At 37.4% G+C, this 20157-nt stretch overlaps 1 protein-coding gene across 1 annotated transcript in view; it reads right to left on the bottom strand.

Annotated features, from left to right (window-relative positions):
* Cdh11 (cadherin 11) overlaps nucleotides 1–20157 on the bottom strand; it is a 162879-nt gene that overhangs the window by 23466 nt on the left and 119256 nt on the right. The window contains exons 5-8 of the mRNA XM_059264253.1: nucleotides 19370–19489; nucleotides 17142–17309; nucleotides 13969–14156; nucleotides 7758–8011 (exon numbers count right to left, since the gene is read on the bottom strand). Coding sequence (XP_059120236.1) covers nucleotides 7758–8011; nucleotides 13969–14156; nucleotides 17142–17309; nucleotides 19370–19489 — 730 coding nt within the window. The remainder of the gene's footprint in view (nucleotides 1–7757; nucleotides 8012–13968; nucleotides 14157–17141; nucleotides 17310–19369; nucleotides 19490–20157) is intronic.

Below are 20157 nucleotides of genomic sequence, written 5' to 3'. Positions count from 1 at the left end.
AATACAGCGCCTTATGAGAAATGAATAGTTTTCTTTTTTCATGGGGATGAACTTCAGTTTGGTCTTACATTTCATCAAAGCCAGTAAAGGTCTGTATCTTACCCCTCAGCATATAATTCTATGTACAATAACAGAAGACTTGTCTTTTGGCATAAGGCAGCTTCCTATTTAAGAAACATGACAGCACATATACAATAAGGAATGTGGTAAGGCAAGACATAATTCTAAAGATATAAAACTCATCCATGGGTCTGGATTTTGCAAAATCTTAAATCCAGTCATGCCCCACTGCATATAATCTGAATAATATAATTTTGAAAAAGTCACTTAAAATTGCTTAACTTCAACATATTTATCTTTACACTAGAACAGTAATTGTAACTAACTTTATATTATATGTGGAATTAAATGAAGCATCCTCATAACTCAGCCACATTAAACAATGCAACCCAAAGAAGTTGTTATTTTAATTTTTGTTCCTTCTGCTGTTGTATTGAGGGAGAAAATATGAAATCTCTTGAAAGTCAGAGGGTAGCCTCCATTGTGAAGCCAATGAGAAACCACGGTAGAACTTTAAGCAAATAAGCAAATAAATGAAATCAGAACAACTGAGTGATCACTCTGGTAGTGTAGTAAAGATGATCCGAAAGAAAAAGAGAGCAGAGAAAATTTAAGAATTAGATATAGTTTTCAAAATAAGAGAAATAGCTACTGAAATGCCAGAGGGATTGAAAACTATGTGATTAATAGAGTAGCAGTAGGATCCAGTCGAGATTTAGATATCTGAGATGTCCACGAGAGTTTTCAAACTTTATGGCCTCACTGTCTGAGAGAAAGCTATTGGAAGACATAAAATTAAGTAAATTTAGCATAAAATAGAGATTGAAGTTCAACTAGGAATAGATTGCACTGTTAAGAGAGCAAAGATTCAATTCTATGATAGACAGAGATATAATTAATTAGTTGTTTGAGTGTGACGTGCGGTGGTGGTGCTAGCGGTGGTGGTGATACATTTGTGTATATACAGATGCATGTTGTAGGAGAAGATACCTGTATGTACATGTGCATTTAGAGGCTGCAGGAAAACCTTAGTTATTGGTATTCAAGAACTGTTTATCACATTTTTGGGGACAGAGTCTGTCAGCAGACTGGAGCTCTCCAAGTAAGCTAGTCTCATGGCCAAAAAGCCCCAGGGATCCATTTGTCTCTTCTTTGGCACCAGAATTATAAGTGTGATCAACCATAACCAGCATTATCATGTGGGTTCTTGGAATCAAATTCAGATCATCATGCTTCCCAACTAAGTACTTTACTAAGATACACCTTGCCCTTCTTTCTATTTTTAAATAAGGCACAGTAAACATGAACTCACAGATACCTCTATTGTGCTTCTACAGCACTGAAACCTGAACTCATGGCATTGTTGATGCTTCCTAGGCTCTCTAGCACTAACCTATATGCCCATCTCTGCCCACAAATACCTTTAGGAAGAATAAGTAAGCAGTGAAGAAAGGACAACACAGTATAAAAATTAACAGCATATACTCTCATAAATCCAGAATTAGAATCAGGAGAAAAGTCAGCCCACAGACAAAGAATGTGAAAGACTAACTCAATTCAATCATAGCATGAGTGAAATCCTACAGGTGAGTGGACATAATAGTTACTCTATGTGTCTTTATATCATTGTTCTCCTAAAAAAGTTCCCAACACACCTTGATATTCTAGGTCAAAAGTAAGTTGTATTAACTTATAATTATGAACATCTCAGAGCAGTTAGAGGCACACGAAGAGTCTCCTGCCATTGCATAAAGAGCTTCTTTACCAAAAGAACACAATAGTCATATGTAGCTGAAGTAACACTTCTGTTACCAATTGCCTATATCTAAGACAGCAGATTGAAGCTAAAATAGATCTGGATTAAAATCCAGTCTCGAAACTGGTCATGTGAACTTAAGCAAGTCACATTATCCCCTGCGCATAATATTCCCATGAACTGACTCCTGAAACAGACAGTCTCAAAGTGTGCTGTGAGGATTCAGAAAAACTGCTTTAAACATATTGTTCTGATTCTAAGAAAACATTCAAAAATTATATTTCTCATCAATAAGGATAATATTCTAAAATGCAATACATAATCTTCTATTCTGCTGTTTTTTGTTTTTGTTTTTTGTTTGTTTGTTTGTTTTGTTTGTTTTGGGGGTAAAAGATTCTCATGTAGCCCACAATGAGCTCAAATTTAATATGTAGCCAAGGATGACCTTGAACATCTGATCCTTCAGCTGCTGCCTCTGGAGTATTGGGATTACAGATCCACACCTCTATACCCCATTTTGCTGGGCTGCTGATCAAACCCATGGCCTCAGGTATGCTAGGCATAAATTTTACCAATTGAACTACACCCTGAGTCCCCATTTTCTTTTATGAATTGTATATATTCCTTCCATGGCCTGTTGCAAATTTATTCATATTTATATACTCATGTGTTTAGGTTTTTTTTTCTGTTGCTGCAGCATTTTAGAGAATTGTTTTTATTTTTATGTAAGAATTGTAGATATATATGGTTCTGATGGTGCTTCAGTAAATGTTTATATTGTGCAATTTTCAAATCAAAGTCATTAGCCTTAAACTTAGTCATCATCTTAAACTTATCATTTCTTTCATTACAAATATTTAAACTCTTTTCAAGACACATAACAAAGTATGTAATTATTAATGTCAGTTATGGTCATATTACTGTGCACCAAGATACAAGAGTTCATTCTATCTTACTGTAATGTTGAATCTATTTACTAAACTATCCTCATGTTCCTGGGTCTTCCAGTCTGCCCAGTGTCTCTAATCAATACACTACACAAGACTGGTTTGAGGTTAGAGATTCCACATATGAGAGAGATCATGTATTATCTGCTGTCCTTTGCTTTGGTTTGTTGTTTTGTGTTTGTTTGTTTGTTTGTTTTGTTTGTTTTGGGGGTAAAAGAATCTCATGTAGCCCAGAATGAGCTCAAATTTAATATGCAGCCAAGGATGACCTTGAACATCTGATCCTTCAGCTGCTTGGTTGTTGATTGGTTGGTTGTTTTATCCCCTAGCTTATTTCACTGAAGGGAATGTCCCTTTATTCAGGTTCATCTTTATTCCTAAAAATGAAAATGATAGAATTTTATAATTTCCTTTATTACTGAACAGTTATTTACTATGAGTATGCCCCATAGTTTCTTTATCCATTTGTCTGTGGATGGGCATTTAGGTTGGTTCTGTATCGTGGCTACTGTGAACAGTGCTGCAATAAACATGGAAGTGCAGATATGCATCCAACTTACAGATTTTATTTCTTTTGTGTAGATACATATTAGTAATAGTGCTGGGCCAGATGGTAGTCCTCTTGATTTTTGGATCCCAGGTACTATTTTATGTAGTGGGTACACGAATCTACATTCTTTTTTTGAGATTTTTAAATTTTTTTTTTTATTTTTATTTTGCAATACAATTCAGCTCTATACATCAGCCACGGATTCCCTTGTTCTCCCCCCTCCCACCTTACCCCCAGCCCACCCCCCATTCCCACCTCCTCCAGGGCAAAGCCTTCCCCGCGGACTGAGATCAACCTGGTAAACTCAGTCCAGGTAGGTCCAGTCCCCTCCTCCCAGGCCGAGATTTTTTTAAATTTTATAATTTAATTTAATTTTACATATCAGCCACTGATTCCCCTGTCCACCCTCCTCCCGCGCCCCCCCCCCCGCCCCGCCCTCTCCCCAGCCTACTCCCATTCCCATCTCCTCCAGGGCAAGGACTTCCCTGGGAATTCAGCTCAGCCTGGTAGATTCAGTCAAGGCAGGTCCAGTCCCCTCCTCCCTTCACCCAGGCTGAGCAAAGTGTCCCTGCATAGGCCCCAGCTTCCAAACACCCAGCTCATGCACTAAGGACAAGTCCTGGTCCCACTGCGTGGGTGCCTCCCAAACAGTTCAAGCTAATTAACTGTCTTACTTATCCAGAGGGCCTGATCCAATTGGGGGCTCCTCAGCTATTGGTTCATAGTTCATGTGTTTCCACTAGTTTGGCTATTTGTCCCTGTGCTTTTTCCAATCATGGTCTCAACAATTCTTGCTCATACAATCCCTCCTCTTTCTCACTGATTGGACTCCCGGAGCTCCAAGAAAGAAGAATCTACATTCTTATCGGCAGTGTTAAGTCTTTCCCATTCTTTATTTCTTTACTAGCATTTTCGTCTCTCGCTTTTGTTTTCTAGTTGAGAATGGTCATTCTAACTGTGACAAGGGGAAATTTAAATTGTAGTTTTCATTTACATTTTCTTGGCTAATTTCAATATCGACCATCTTAAGAATGTACATGTACTTGTACATGGGTTCATGTGTGTGGATGTCTACATGTGTGCACCTGCATGTAGAGGCCAGAGGATAAATTTTGGGTGTCATTTCTTAAAGGCTGACAATCTTGTTTTTAGAGAGAAGACTTCTCCCTTGCAGAAAGTTCACCAAGCAAGCTAGGCAGGCTTGACAGTGAGCTCCAGGGATATTTTTTCTCATCTCTGCCTCCCTCGTGTTGGGATTATAAATGTACTCTATCACACCCATCATTATGTGTGTGTATGTATATGTATATTTGTATGTATATTTGAGTGCGAGTGTGTGTGCTCTTTTGCTTGGTTTTTGTTGTTGTTGTTGTTGTTACTATTTGTTTGTTTCTGCATGTCTTTGAGTGTATGTAGTGTATATGAATGTGTAGTATGTAGAGTATAGAGGCCAGAGAAGAACATTAGATGTCCTGCTTTATCACTCTCCACCTTGTTACCCAGCACTTTTTGCATAGTTGTTGACTGTTTGCATATTTTTACTGTAGAAATCTTTTATCGGGTCTTTCTGTATATTATTTGGATTTATTAGGGGATTACCAGTGTGTATTCAATATAGGTTTGTTGAATAAATGCCAGAAGGGAATGTCATCACTTCCAGATCTAAGAATCTGAATTTCTAAGGCAAATCAGGGACATTAATTTGTTTGTTCAGAAAACAGTTGTTGTCCACTATGGACGTGCACCACAGTTAGTGGAAGAATTCAGTGATTACCCAAAACATGGCTCAGCAAGAGGCAACAATCCAATATTTTACACTGTATAAGATGCAGGGTTTCTGACAAAACCATCCAACTCTGCCTTTGCAGTATGGAACATCCATGGATAATGCAAATTAAGGCTACTATTACTTTCCTATAAAGCATAATATAAAAAAACTGTGAAGGAATCCAAGTTTCTCACTTCAAAACTTCTTCTACAGTTACAGTAATCAAAACTGTGTGACACTGGCATACGAATAGGCACACATATAAAGTGACTCAAATTGAGAGTCCAGAATGTGGATATCCACATGGGATATAATGTGATGAGCTTTCCCCCCATAACACACAGAGACATCAATTTGAAATAAGTCAAGGATCTAAATAAAAATCTACAATTATAAAATTTCCTGAAAGGAAATACAAGTAAAATATTTTTGAGTTTGTCTAAAGTAAGCCACAATTTCTTATATCTGACAAGTAAAGTGGAAGCAACCAAGGAGGAAAAGAGTGGACTTAATCACAATTAAAAGCAGTTTCACCGCTAAAGAAATAATCAGAAAATTTAGAGGCAGCTCACAGAATGAAAGAAAATATTTGCAAATCAATTGCAGCCAGGATACATAAAGAACTCTTATTACTCAATAATAAAAAGATGGTTAATACAATTACATAATGGAAAAAGGATTTATACAGCTTTTTTTTTCTCTAGAAAATACAGACTGCTACTAAGTGGATGTCTATACGGATACTTCCTATTAGTAGGTATCAGTGAAACAAACATGACATGGGGTTTGGAATTTACTAAGGTAGCTAGAATCAAAAGATATAAGCCATGCTGCTGACACCATTGGAAAATGCTGCGGGTATTGTAGGGGGAAAAAAGGACAGCTGCTCAGAAATTTAAACACAAGCTTGCTACATGATTAAGCAATTCTAATTCTAGTTACATAGCCAAGAGAAAAACCGTATATGTACGCAAAGATTTGGGGAGCAGTATAAACAGAAGCTGTATCTATGAAATCCAACAGCTAAAAGAACATAAATGTCCATGTAAATCACATACAGATAAACAAGACACTGTGTATTCATATGGTAGAATATTATTTGGAAATAAAAATGAATTTTAGGTATAATCTACAATGGTTTTGATTATCCAAAAGATTCTTATTGAAAACATCCAGTTCTCTAACACCACATGTGGCATTTAGCTTACTTGAGTGAAACTAAATACTTGTATGCTTTGAAAAGATGTATACTCCACTTCATGGTATGAAAATTTTTTATAGGGAAATAAGCAATGAAGGAAAGGAGGAAAGGATGGATATGAGGAAGGAGAGGGAAAGGGAAGGATAAGAGAATGTGGTGTCTGGATTCGGCTAAAATGATGAAGCTTGGATGAGACAGGCACAAGCCCATTTGAGATGAGCATAATAAGCATGACACCACATCTTGGAAAGCAGAGACTTCATTTTGAAGACAGAACATGTATAGGGTAGGAATTAAGAGTTAGCACATTTGCTCTAGAGAGTGACTAAACTGGGTTGTGGATTGAGGAAGATCTCTAAATATGACACTATATTACTTTGGAAGGAGAATTAATGAGCAATAATTTAGTCACAGAGTTTTGCTGCTTTTCAATCATATGATATATATTTGGATGTACATTTTATAGCAGTCATTTTGGCTACAACATTAATAGCATTATAAAGCCTGGGAGCCCAGAGGCAGAGAGATCCTGAGAAGGCAGATGGAAGAAAGAAAATAGAGGAGCAGCTGTGGAGAGGACAAAAGATAACCCAGTCTACGGAACTGGACTTCACATAACTTCACATTTACACCCTATAAATGTCTTAGAACTATGGTTTGAATCTCTTCTCAACCTCATTCTCATTGCAATGCCTTCCTGGTCATCAACCTCATGTTTCAGTAGGTCTAGTCAATGGGGGAAGGAGAGGCATGATTCTGCATATTTTTTTCTTAATAATAGAAACAAAATCATATAATCATTCTGTTACCTTTGCAAAGCGCTCATCAGGGATTAGAGCTTCCCTATAACTTGTAACAACTCACAAATTATTCCATTTTGTTCATTTCATCTTGCAGAACCTTAATTTTTGATCAATTTAGGAGTCTACAGTTCATATAACAACAATGTTGAGAAGATAAATTGGATCATACATCTAACACACCTACTAAAGTCAGTGGTACTTACGGAGATATTAAACACAAGATAATTACTATAATTATTTCATAGTAATTAATTATACTGTATCCCAGTTCCAGAAGGCATGTAGATCTGGCTAATGGTTTTATCAGCTAGTATACATTAGGACTCTGTTTCAGAGAGAACTAACTAATGCGCTTGAAGCCTAGCCAAAATGTTAGTAGCAGAAATGAAATAGACTCATATCTGGTAAATCTTAACTTTGCTTGAAATCTATTGAAACTTGATATGTTTTGAAATGGAATGCTATGGTGCCTATAAGACTCTTCCCAAACTTCCTGCCTCTAAAGTTTCCAATGTATGTTCTAGGAACCTGTCCTAGAACTCACTCTGTACCCCAGACTGGCCTGGAACTCACAAAGATCTGCCTGCCTCTGCCTCTCAAGTGCTAGGATTAAAGGCATGTACCACCACTGCCCAGCTCCCATGTATGTTCTTAAGATAAAACCATGTGTACCTTATCGGACTGTTGGCAGCATCCGGGTCTTTGGCATGTACTCTCCCAACCACAGTGCCAGCAGCTGCATTTTCTTGGACTTCATGGATATAACTTGGGGCCAAGAACATGGGAGGCTCATCAGCATCTTCTACTGCAATCTTGACCGTCACAGTATCCTTGAAAGGTCCATTGCTGATGAACTTCGGATCAATGTGTACATTGGCGGCCTCTACCTTCAAGCTATATGCTCTTTTGGTTTCAAAATCTACAGGCTGGTAAGAATGAAGAGAAGATTGACAACCAGTTCCTTGAAAGAATAATGGAAGATAAAGACCTGATTGGTTCACTGAGTGAAGCAAACAGTTTCTCAAAGAGAGAAAAATCTATGCTGATTCAGTATCCATGTGGTTCAGAACAATCAGTTGTTGAAGCATGATGCAAGGTGTACATGGTGCAAAAAACATGGCAAATACAGAAGGGCCACCCCACACAAAGTCAACCTCATTCTCTACAGCCACCAAGAAGGGAGTTAATGTCCATTGGGTGCCCACTCTGTGAAGTGCTACAAATCTCGTAATGAAAGGACACATTATTTTTTAGCTAGAATACAAAGGTCTGTTTTATTTAACAACTGCCTCATATTGCCAGCTACATAAACACATAATATCCCAGCATCATCATACTGATAGCTTCGTTTCTTTTGCTTAGTTTTTACTAGATTGTGTTTCCCAAAGGCTATGACCTTACCAGCACATACGTATAGTTATTTATCATAGTTTATGGACAGATTTTGATAGGTGGAGCTGTTAAATAACATTAATTTATGTTTTTCCCAGGTTTTTATTTGTATGTGTGTATGCCTGTCTTTCAGGCTGACACAGAAAATCTTCCTCAACCTTCTTCTACTTGGTACATGGACATGCACACAAGGCCTCTCAATTGAACTCACAGCTCACTTACACTATACCACTAGTCCAGCCGGCCAACCTGCTCCAGGATCCTGCCTCTTCACTCATAGCAGTGGAATTGCAAGCAGACTGTTCCACTAATCTATTTTTGTTACAGGTTCAGGGTATGTGAATGCCTGTCTCCATGCCTACTGTTTGTGCAGCAAGTGCTCTTACCACTGAAAAATCCTTCCAGTTCTACATACTTATTGACATAATTTTGTCTTCCTGGACATCTCAGTGCTATTTTTTAACGTATCTGTTGTGCTTCCCAGGCCTCCTTTTGAAAGATGGTCACTGCTTTCTAGTTAAAAGGTAATGTCAAAGCTTAGTTCTGAGTCCCTTCGGTACTAAGTTACCTTCTCTTCGCGATAAGTGACACTGAAGATAGTCCTTTGTTTTGATCAGAACACATAAATGACAAATTGACCCATTAATAGAATAACAAGTTTAAGTAGTACATATTTTTGGACAAGTAAGCAAAAGACCTCAGAGGTAGCATTTGAATGGACACAGTCACAAGGAGATTTAAGGTGAGTGCCCTTTACTTCCGAATAAGAAATACAGAGAGTTAGCAAAGGATGAAAAGCAACACTGTAGCACAAATATAAGCCATACCACCTGAGAAACAACTTTCTAAGCAGTAATCCAATGAGGCAGGGCTAACATATATTTGGAACAAGCTTGATCTTTTAAGGCTGGCATCTGCCTTCCATGTAGTTGTCGTTTGCCTAGTACACACTTATCCTGAATGGATATCTAATCACAGGGCTTAGATAGACCTAGTTCTGCACTGCTCCAGACCCAAGACCATCATCATTTCAGAAAGCTTATGCATATTCAGCATCCTTGACTTTGTTATCTCCCACCTTCATCTTTCTGCAATCAAGGACCAACCACTCCTTTTCCCTGCTGCTAAACATTTCCTCTAATTCTCCATCATTCTGTCTTCTTGGAAGGGACCCAGTAGCTCCTAGATCATTGGATGTGTTGTGGAGAAGAGATATAAATGATATTTATAGATTGGCAATATAAGACTGCTGCAATTTCTCAGAAATCTCTGTAATGACTAGACTGAATCACGCATTGGAATAAAATCGTTCTGAGATGAGGTGATTTGTAATCAGAAAAGATGAAATTTCCATCTGCTAATATTTCTAGAGCAAAACCTTTTTGAACTTGATGGAGGTGTATGCCTAAGGACCCAGATATGTGTTACCACTAGAAATCCCTGTTTGTGTTGAGTAACATGTGGCCATACTTACAGTCTAACCAACTGACTTCATCCAGACCATTCCATCCTATGATCTCCAGATATTCACAATGATTTGTCTAGAACATCTTTCTCCACTCTTCTGAGACGCTACTAAGTACTCTGGAAGTTAGCCCAGCTTTATTGCCTTGAGAAGTCTTGCTCAACAGCCCCAAACAGCTGTGTGTGGTCTCATTGCTCCCCTTTATTATAAAAGGGAAAATAGCTCCAAAGAATCTACTGAGCCTTGTTGATTTTTGTCTCCCTATACCTAGGAAGACTGCATCATGTAGTCACATGCATCATTCATTTTTCTGAATGAGCAGCAGGGATGATGACTGGATAACATTTAAGCATTTACTCACAATAATTCCCTTTCTCCTTCCAAAGAGGATTTGAGGTAGTTCCCCATGTGGACATTTATACTCATGTTATGAATAGTTGAAATAAAACTAAATGAGGCAACACACTGCATAAGCCATAAAATTCTTACTGCCCACCCCAGCTTACTAATCCTCACCTCTGAAAATTCTCCCTGAGGGATTTATTCAACAGAAAGTGCAAACAAACAATATTGAAAAACGCATAATATTTTTAGATGTAATAGAAGGTTATATCTAATCTGGGGAAATGTACACATAGAACAGCAAATCCAACTGTGAGATTTTATTAAGAAAATTGCAGTCCATAGATAGGATAGGATGTAATGTAGTCATTAAAAATGATTATGTGTGTTATATAACAGCATGTAAAGTGTTTATGATGTGACATTAAGTTAACAAATCAGATCACCCTATGACTGGAAGCAAGCAAATGTTATACATCCACATCTATGTGTACAAATACATAGACCAAAGAAAATTTTAAAAAATAGACATAACATTGATTAGAACAAGAAATGCTTCAAATGTTTTCTATTGCTGTTCGCACACTACCTCCCAAGTTTATTTGGTTTAAAATGAACAGTTTAGAAGCTGTGCATGCCTTTGTTTACAGTGGATAGGATTTCCACCTGGCAGAGCATACTGCAATGGACAGGTGAGTGGATTTTCTTCCTGACACCACCAAGCCACCTAGAGGCTAACCTGTATTTTACATTGTTCTCCACATAACTGCATAGAGAGTGGTTAAATACTCAGAATAATTCTTTCTTCTTTGCTATGAAACTCTGAACCTGGGTCAGAGATCTTCAAACATGATTTTGGAAAGGATTTTAAAAATGAATCTATCAAGTCTGCCAGATGCCTAAGAATGGCCATACCATGTGGCTTTGTACATCGGCCATTTTGCTGTATAAGCAGCAGTCTTCAAATATATTCCTTTCCTTCCAAACATGACTGGAGGTAGCTCCTCAAATCCTCAAGGTCCCTGGCATTTTCTCCTTCATTAGTCTTATACCCTCTTCGGCATTTTGAAATCTCTCATTTTTATCCCAACCACAGATTTTCAAATGGTCCTACTGTGTCTTTCCACTCTAAGAACTGAATGACTTACAGTCTCTTCATTATGCCCTGTTCTCTCTGAACCAGTCTTTCCTGAACCCTGTTCCTGTCTTCTTTTCTCCTTGTGAATCTGGGAAAGTGCTGTTCAGCTGTCAGGAATCGACTTAGGATACATTCTTCTTGGAAACCATTCCAGACCCATCGGGATAGTCTTACACATTTTACCATAATTGAGTTTTCAAATGGGGACTGATTTTGCTTCTAGTCACTCCAAATGTATTTGGTAAGAACTACAGCAATGTTTTTAACCATTATCATTAACAGTGGGGTGAGGGAAAGTGTATGTCTATTAACTTATATATGAAGAAGGTCCAGATTCTGTAAAATATCCTGCATTGTATAGAACATTCCCCTACAACCAAGATTTATCAACCCTGAAACAGCAGTACTGTCAAGGCTGAGGAAACGCCTTTCATCACAAACAACTTCTTACTGAACTCTCCTGTTAATCTGTGATTCCCTGTGGCTAGCAGTCAATCTCTTACATTTTAGATTCCCAGCTTTTGCCACAGTCTGCCTGACAGATAATTAGAACTGATTAACCCAGTAGAAAATAAACAAGTGAATCAAGAAGTCAATGAAAATATCATATTAAAGAAAATCTTTAAAACACCAAAACTATTCTATGATTTTTCCACATGCCTTTGTATTGTTAAATTGTGTATAATGTCTTCCAAAGAGACCCATATTTTTAGTCTACTAGTTTCACATTTGATTGCATTTTCCTGGTGGACATTTGGAACTTTGTGGTGCAAGTTAGGGCAAATCTTCTCTTCCAAATTAAATAGCAGCCTACATTGTTTTAAATCTAAATGTCAGTGCTTTGTAAAAGCTTATCCCGCTGCCTATAATAAACAGTGAATTGGGGAAAAGTGCACAAATTAATCATATGCAGAGAGCTCATTTGCCATGTATGAGTTTCATGGGGGTGATTTAAATGTCTCAGGATTTTAGAGAACAGTGTGTGTTTATGCCCTGAATACACTCAAAACAGGTGACAACCTTCGCATAACCAACTGTCCAATTACTGGCACAGCAAAGGATGGGAGGCAGGAATCGCTGATGTCAACGTTCGTGCATGAGTGTCATACAGGAGGGATAGTAATATTAATTAACAAAAAAAGTTGACAGCTGCACACAGTTCACACAGCTACTTTTCAAAAAACGACACCAGACAGAACAGCTCTCCATTCTCTTGTGGCTGACAATTAGACATCTTTGGTCATGAGACTTATAGTCAGGAGTGGAGACTTTTGCAAATATCTGGCTTTACCTCAAATTCCACTTGAGATTTTATTGCTCTCTCAGTACAGTCACCTACCTTTCCTTAGTTCTATGTCACCCACACAGTATGCATTGTATTACAGTGAGCGGTCAGCCACCCATGTTCCCTCTGCTAAAAATGTCCTCCAGGGCCACCTTCTCCTCCTCTCTAGCTACTAGCTTCTTTATTGACTCTTCAGTTTAATTTTTTCTCAGTTACAATTCAATCTTTTCTATCACACCAAGAAGCTTAATATCCATACTATAAAACCAAGTAGAAAATGAATGCTTGATTAAAACCAAGGTAATCCCCTCAACCAATTCACATTTAATGCTCCATACACTGTGATGATAGAGAGGTGTTGATTTCTCAAGTGGTAAATCAGGAGGGAACTGCTTTAGAATGCACTATAATCGTTTCTTCACTTTAAAGTGAATCTTATCTGACTTTCTGGCTCAGTTGCTTCCAAATGTCTTAAGATGAAGGGACATTGCTCCAATACCATCTATATGTGAATTCCACATGTATCTATGTGACTGTGACTGAGTCCGTCTGAATCTCTATTTCAAAATTAATTTGAGGGATTATTGATCATTGGAACAATCTATTTCATATGACTTTCTCTTGTTCAAAATGGAGAGGTGGGTTCTTTCTGCTTAATAGTCAGTACTGAGTAAATATGAGATTGATTTATATAAAACCAAGCAAAATGAAGTAATAAAGCTCTTGTGTGTAATACATCTAGAGGAGGGATATGTTTTGTTTCTGATGATAGTTTAACTGAATAAGGAGGAAGAATCATTATAGTTACTTCAAGTTCTCATTTGAGAGAAAAGAAAAAGGGAGATTGGTTAAAATTTCATGGAACATCCCACAGCGCAGGGAACAAAGGATATTTAAAATAGCTGTGCAGTCTGTATTAGTTGACTTAGGCTGGCAGACCTCAAGGAAATTAGAGTTTCTTTTCCAAAACCCAGGCTTATCAAGTCATCTTTTCTCCCACCAGATAATTTTGTCAAAACACAGGAGAACAAGCCAGCTACTTCACACAGGTATAATCCACACTTTTGCCAGCATCTTCCATAGTATCAGTATGAAAAAGACTTCTCTTATCTCCCCAGAATTCAGACCTCCACTGCAAATGGATGAGGTCCCCCCTCAGTCTTGCATAAGCACGTTTCTTACCCATCAGTACCCTATCTTCCCTCAGGTTGCCTGGGTAACAAAGATCACCTGAGTAACTTGTTTGATTCCTTGGACCCACCTTTTTCAGTTTCACCACACCTTCCTGTGTCTCATAGTCCGTTGTGATTTCAAATAGTTCTATGCCATCTCCATCAACGATGTTGTATGTGACTAAGCCATTTTCTCCAATGTCTGGGTCTTTAGCCTTCACTCTTCCTACTTCCTCCCCCGGGACAGCTGCTTCTGAAACAGACATCTGGTACACGCCTGAAAGAAGAAGACATCTACTTTTATTTTCCTTTTTATTTGGCAGCTGTAAGACTTCAGATTTCATTGAATCCCAGTAAATTTCTCAAAGGGTTTAAAATTGAACTTTCTATTGGTAGAACACAGAAGAGAAGCGGATGGATGGGAAGAGGTTCCCAGATGGCCTGCTTGCTAGAAGAATGTGTTCTTTACAGGATGATAAAACAATATTGGGGTCCTGGGTGAGATGATGGGGTCACCTGTTACATGAAAGGAAGGAAAAAAGTGATGGAGAACTATGCAAGACTCTACATATTCAGACAGCTGAGTCTTCCTTTTGCTTTTTCATGATATCCCACAAATTAATTTCAAGGTTTACCTATATCACTGCTGATTGCTCAAGGAGGACCAAAAACAAAAAAATAAAATCACCCCTATATTTAAAAGCCTTCCAGCACTTTGTAATTATTTTAGAGATAAATACAAATTTTTATCTTTCAAGAATATCTTTTTATAGCTATAATTGTCTCTCATCTTACTTCCTTTCCACTAAGTCAAACATAGAATTCTCTGGAAGCTTTTAGATAGTCTATTCCCTCCATATTTATATGTATGTTAATCAAAAATGTAAATGGTGCCACATACTCATATTATATAAGAAAGAACATTAATGGCTACCCATGAATAATGCTGTCTACCCCCTCTCTTCCGACATATTGAACATTGTACAGAATGGAATATGCAACTTTGACAATGTTGTATGAGCCTCAATATTATGAAAGATGTATAAATTTCAATATGACCAGGAAAAGCAAGTTTCCCCATCTCTTTTGAAATACTCAAAAGCTAATGTGTCTCATAATCCTCACCTTTGATATCTCTATTTTGTAGATTGTTATCTTTTGATTCATTTGAATAACCAAGTCATCTCCTTAATTGTCAAAATTAATTGCCTTCCTTTTGGTTGATTTATATGGATGTGCATGTGTCTCTTTCAGTGTATATCATGTGTGGGGGGAGATGCCTGCAGAGACCAGAAAGAGTATCATATCCTCTGTATTTGGAGCTATAGGTAAATTGTAAGCTTCCTGATATGGGGGCTGGCAACTGACCCAAGTTCTCTGGAGGAAGAGGCTCTAAAGAAAAAGATTCTTGTTGTGACTATTTTCCATTACGAGAAATAGTAGAGTCATTATGATTATGCTATAACTCTGTATTCACCTTTGCACATGCACATATTTGTGTTAAAGTATAGTTTTGGATATTCTTTAGGTCACTCATTATGCTTTCCATAGAAGTCACTTTTTAATCTATAAAATGTAGGCTCTTCTTAGCTATTTATAATATTAGTGACCAGTAATTAAATGATGGTACAGTTAGCAGCTATTATTAATTTCAATAGTTTAATACCATTTTATCTACAGAATTATTTTTTTTAGGTGCTGGAGTGATGGCTCATGGTTGAGAGCTTATGCTTCTCTTCATGTGTACTAGAGTTTGGTTTCTGGCACCCAAACTGGGCAGCTTACAAACACTTATAACTACAGCTCTGGGGAAAATCTGACAGCTCTGGCTTCTGTGGACACCTTCACATAGATACACATACTCCCACATAAACACACTCATAAACACATAACTTAAAATAATAAAAATAGAATTTTAAAGATCTATTTTCAAATATGTCTGTGGCTATGTGGCTGTGTGCACAGGAGTGCAGGTGCAGCAGAGGCCAGAAGAGGGCAACAGATCCTCCTGGAGCTGAGTTATAGGCAGTTGGGAGCCACCAATATTGGTTTTCTGAAAAAAGTAATGCATATATTCTTAACTACCAAACCATCTCTCTAGCCCCTTGCTCACCTCAATAATTTTATAAATTTTGTTCAATGATCAAAATAACAACGGCTAAACAATTATTGTCAATTTTCCAGACATTATAAAAATCAGCACTAGCTGGGTTAATCCAAACCATAACAATTATATTTAAATTAGATACTAAGATGTCATCTTCTAAAAACAGACAAGAATATCTCATCCTGCAGGTCTCTTCTTCAACACTATTTTCTGGTCCTTCCATAGAAAGGTGGGGTCTGGATGAACTCCTCTTAAATTTTGGTAGCTTTATGGGTACAGTGAAAGAAGCTACATGACTTCTGCAGTCAGTTTATAAAAGGCAAAGCAGTTGGTTCCTGTGGTCTTGGAGTTCTTATCATCATAACACAGCCACAGAAAGGCTCATGCGGAGAGAAAGCAAAAGTCAATCTCAACTTGCCAGCCTTGTAAGTAATCTTAGAAGTGAGGCTTTCAGACGTGGGAGAGTTGTCACCAGCTGATGCTGGAGTGAAAATAGAACAGCAATCTCTCCTAAGTTCTGCACAAGTTGAAAAGTCAAGACACAAATAAAATATTATTTTAAACCAAGATTTGGAGCAGTTTGTTATGGAACAATAAATAACAGATCAAGGTGCAGTTAACATGCAGGATAGTAATGAAGACACTGAGACAGAGACAGGTTAATTGATTCCCACCTTGCATGACTAATAACCTAGTAAGTAAAATGCCTAAAACACAAGTGGGTTTTTTGTTTGTTTGTTTGTTTCTAAAGTTATAGATCTTTTAATGTCTTCTTTTCTTATTATCTCTATACCATTTAACTTTCTTTTGTGTGTTTGTGAGTAAGTTGTTATCTTGATTTAGTCTTCTGTAGGAATGATGAAAATGGTTCTTGGTTTTCTAGACTTTTTTTTTTTTTTTGAGACAGAGTTTCTCTGTGCAGCTTTGTGCCTTTTCTTGGAACTCACTTGGTATCCCAGGCTGGTCTTGAACTCACAGAGATCCGCCTGGCTCTGCCTCCCAAGTGCTGGGATTAAAGGCGTGCGCCACCACCGCCCGGCTGACTTTTTTTTTTTTTTTTTTTTTTGAAAGCTGAGTAAATTCAGAGTAAGTGAAAAGATGAGGCTCTGGCTATACAGTGGTAAACTGCAAAGTTGACCAACCTCAACTACTTACTCTGCGGAAACTTTGGTGGGTTGTCATTGACATCAGTCAGTGTGATCGTCACTTTGGTTGTCCCTGAGAGTCCGCCCATGTGTCCACCCATGTCCTTGGCCTGGATCACCACGTGGTACTCCTCCTTGGCTTCTCTGTCCATATTGGGAAGTGCTGTTCTGATGATACCTGGCAGATGAGCAATAAAAAATTACAGATATTCATTCATGACAAAATTTCAACAAGAGAAGTATTTTAGATCCTGGGGAGCTAAGGATCCATAATAGAGTCTGTTTACTCAAAGACAAGTCATTTTTAACATGACTATTTTAACAGAAAGCAGTCATGCCCAAATCATCTACGTATTTTCAAGCAAATAATAAAAATGTTTACATAGTATTAATTAGTTTTGGTTTTCACTATGCATGCAAGTAAGCCTTTTATTTCTCAGACACAAGGATCTTAAACACTGAAATGACAAGTACCTATTGTATGTCTCTCCATAACTGAATCTATACTTCTGGACTTCTAGCAAAAGCCTTCAGGAATCTAGTCCTACAGGCTATTATTAGGAACATTTCCACAGCTCATACAAAGTTTACAGAGGGGACCAAAATTTTATGCAATACATTAAAATCCTAATATTAATTTTTTAATAAGTGAACTGATGAGTTAGAAAGACGAGCAAAGCTTGAACAAAGATTCAGTCTATAGCCACCTCTCAATGATAAATTAATGATTGAATTATTCATGACCCCTGTACATTGAAACACGATTTGCATGAGAAATATGCTTATTTATATCTCTAGGGATCATGTGGATGTGTCTAGAGTCAGTGAATAAGGTAATATTTGTAGCATAAATACAAAGAGCAAAGAGGAAGTGTTGATCTTTGTTATGCTTTCCTAAGCCCCAGTGTTGACATGTTTTTTTTGCAATAGCCTGGAACTCCTGAGACCTGATTTTCCTTATCTGGTAGATAGTTTTGTAGGTTTCAGTTGGTAATTAGTAGCCTTGGTTCACCAAGACAAAGATTAGAGTTTCAAAAATCTCCAGAACTCTAGATGAATCCTGTGATGATATATTGTGTATCCTAATAAACGTCACCTGAAGATCAGAGGACAGAACAAGCCACTAGATTAAATATAGAGGCCTGACAGTGGTGGCATACACCTTTAATCCTAGCACTTGATATCTCATGCCTTTGCTTGGGAAGCACACAAGCCTTTAATCCCAGGAAGTGAAGGCTGGATGGAGAAACGTATATAAAGCGTGGAGAGACAGGAACTAAAGGCTGAGGAAAGCTTTTCAGACTGAGGAGTCCTAGAGGTAAGTGGTGGCTTGTTCCTTTGTCTCTCTGATCTCTCAGTATTCACCTCAATATCTGGCTTCATATTTTTTATTAACAAGACCTTTTAGAATTCAAGTTATAGAATCCCATATTTGTCCTTGGTTTAATTGAAAGACTAATGGCAAACGGCTTTATGAAATCATAGACAATAACTCCACAACTTGTTGTTTGGAGCAAGGTGGTGAAAATGAATTAACACACAGGTAGGTAGAATTACGCAAGCAAATGAAAAAATATCAAATTAGGAAACAACATGTAAAATTTGCAAATTGCATGAAAACTTTTTCCAAAATTCAGAACATACTACAGAGAAAAAAGTTTTCCCTGTTATAATACTGTGGAAGAGCAATTTCATAGCATGATAGTGTTTATTCTTGTTGAGAATCACATTTGGTATAAATGAAGCACAACATGGTTTTAGTTTGTGTTGTATATTGATTCACTTTATTGGTCTGCTCTTTATTTTATAGCATCCATTGGGAACCTATGTGCACAGCAAGAGAGATTGGGAATGTGCTGAATCTTTGTGTAACATGAACATTAACCATTACTCCTGACACTCTTGAGTTTACTCAGTGGTCTTTGAAAGCTAACTGCTTTATAACAGTTTTGGAGTCCTTTTAATATGGATCCACAATTTAAAACACTTCCAATTTGTAAGTTGGGTTTTTAAATATTTATTACTATGATCCGGGGCACTAATAATTGAGTTTTACTTTATTCGGCCTTATATCCAGCACATGCATAGGTTGTCTGGCCCTGATACTAACCCTTCAAAGTGTCCCTTTTATGTCTTTCAAGTTTAAGGAATTTTAGAGCCAAAGCAATTAAATGAACAGGCATGGACTCCTTATTTACAATGTTCCATGACTCACAATGACAGTGCAATCTACTCTACCTGTCTGTGCTTCCACAGAGAAGTAGGGTTGTCCTTCAAGAATACTATACACCAACTTGGCACTATTTCCATAAGTAGGGTCATCTGCATCAGAGGCTGTCACTTGAATTACTGATGTTCCTAAAAAGAGAAACAAAGCAATTAGCAACACCCACTAAACTTTTCAAATTCCATTAGTGTTTACAGAGTTTCGTTTAATATCAGTTCTGAGGAGAGGCCCACAATCAGTCAATATGGTTCAAGAACAAAATACTCCCCTCCATTCCTTCTTCCTTTGCTCCTTCTCCTTTTCCTTTTCTTTTTAACTCTCATGGTTTAAAACTAAACTTTCTATATTCACAGTGCCTCCTATCTGACTGGGTAGTAAAAATAATAATATGAACATCTTTGTCAGACATTCTTCAAACTTTGTGATGGAAATATTCAGGATATCAGATAATTAAATAAAAATCTTCCCAGAGAGTGTAATAAATGATAATTAATGATGAATTGCTTTTCATGAAAGGACAGAGTGCACTCTCCCATCTGTAATAAAAAATACATCATTTTACTGTTGCTTTGCCTGTAATAAAATTACTGCTAATACTAAATTTTAATTAATTTATGACTATAAATATTATATGGAATGCTGTTCCCTACTGACATGAAAATTGCAATTTCCCATCTTTGTTGGGTTTGGTAGCTATGTAATAGAAATCATCAGTGAGCACCCAATGGGATCTAAGTGACATATTCCTGGGTCAGAAGAAAGGGGAATCAGGAATAGGAGGATGGGATCTCATTTTTTA

Source organism: Peromyscus eremicus, chromosome 5 (genome assembly GCF_949786415.1).
Source record: "Peromyscus eremicus chromosome 5, PerEre_H2_v1, whole genome shotgun sequence".
In the NCBI taxonomy this organism is placed as follows: Eukaryota; Metazoa; Chordata; class Mammalia; order Rodentia; family Cricetidae; genus Peromyscus; species Peromyscus eremicus.
The sequence above is the reverse complement of the archived record's forward strand: the minus strand, read 5'-3'. Positions and strand labels throughout refer to the sequence as shown.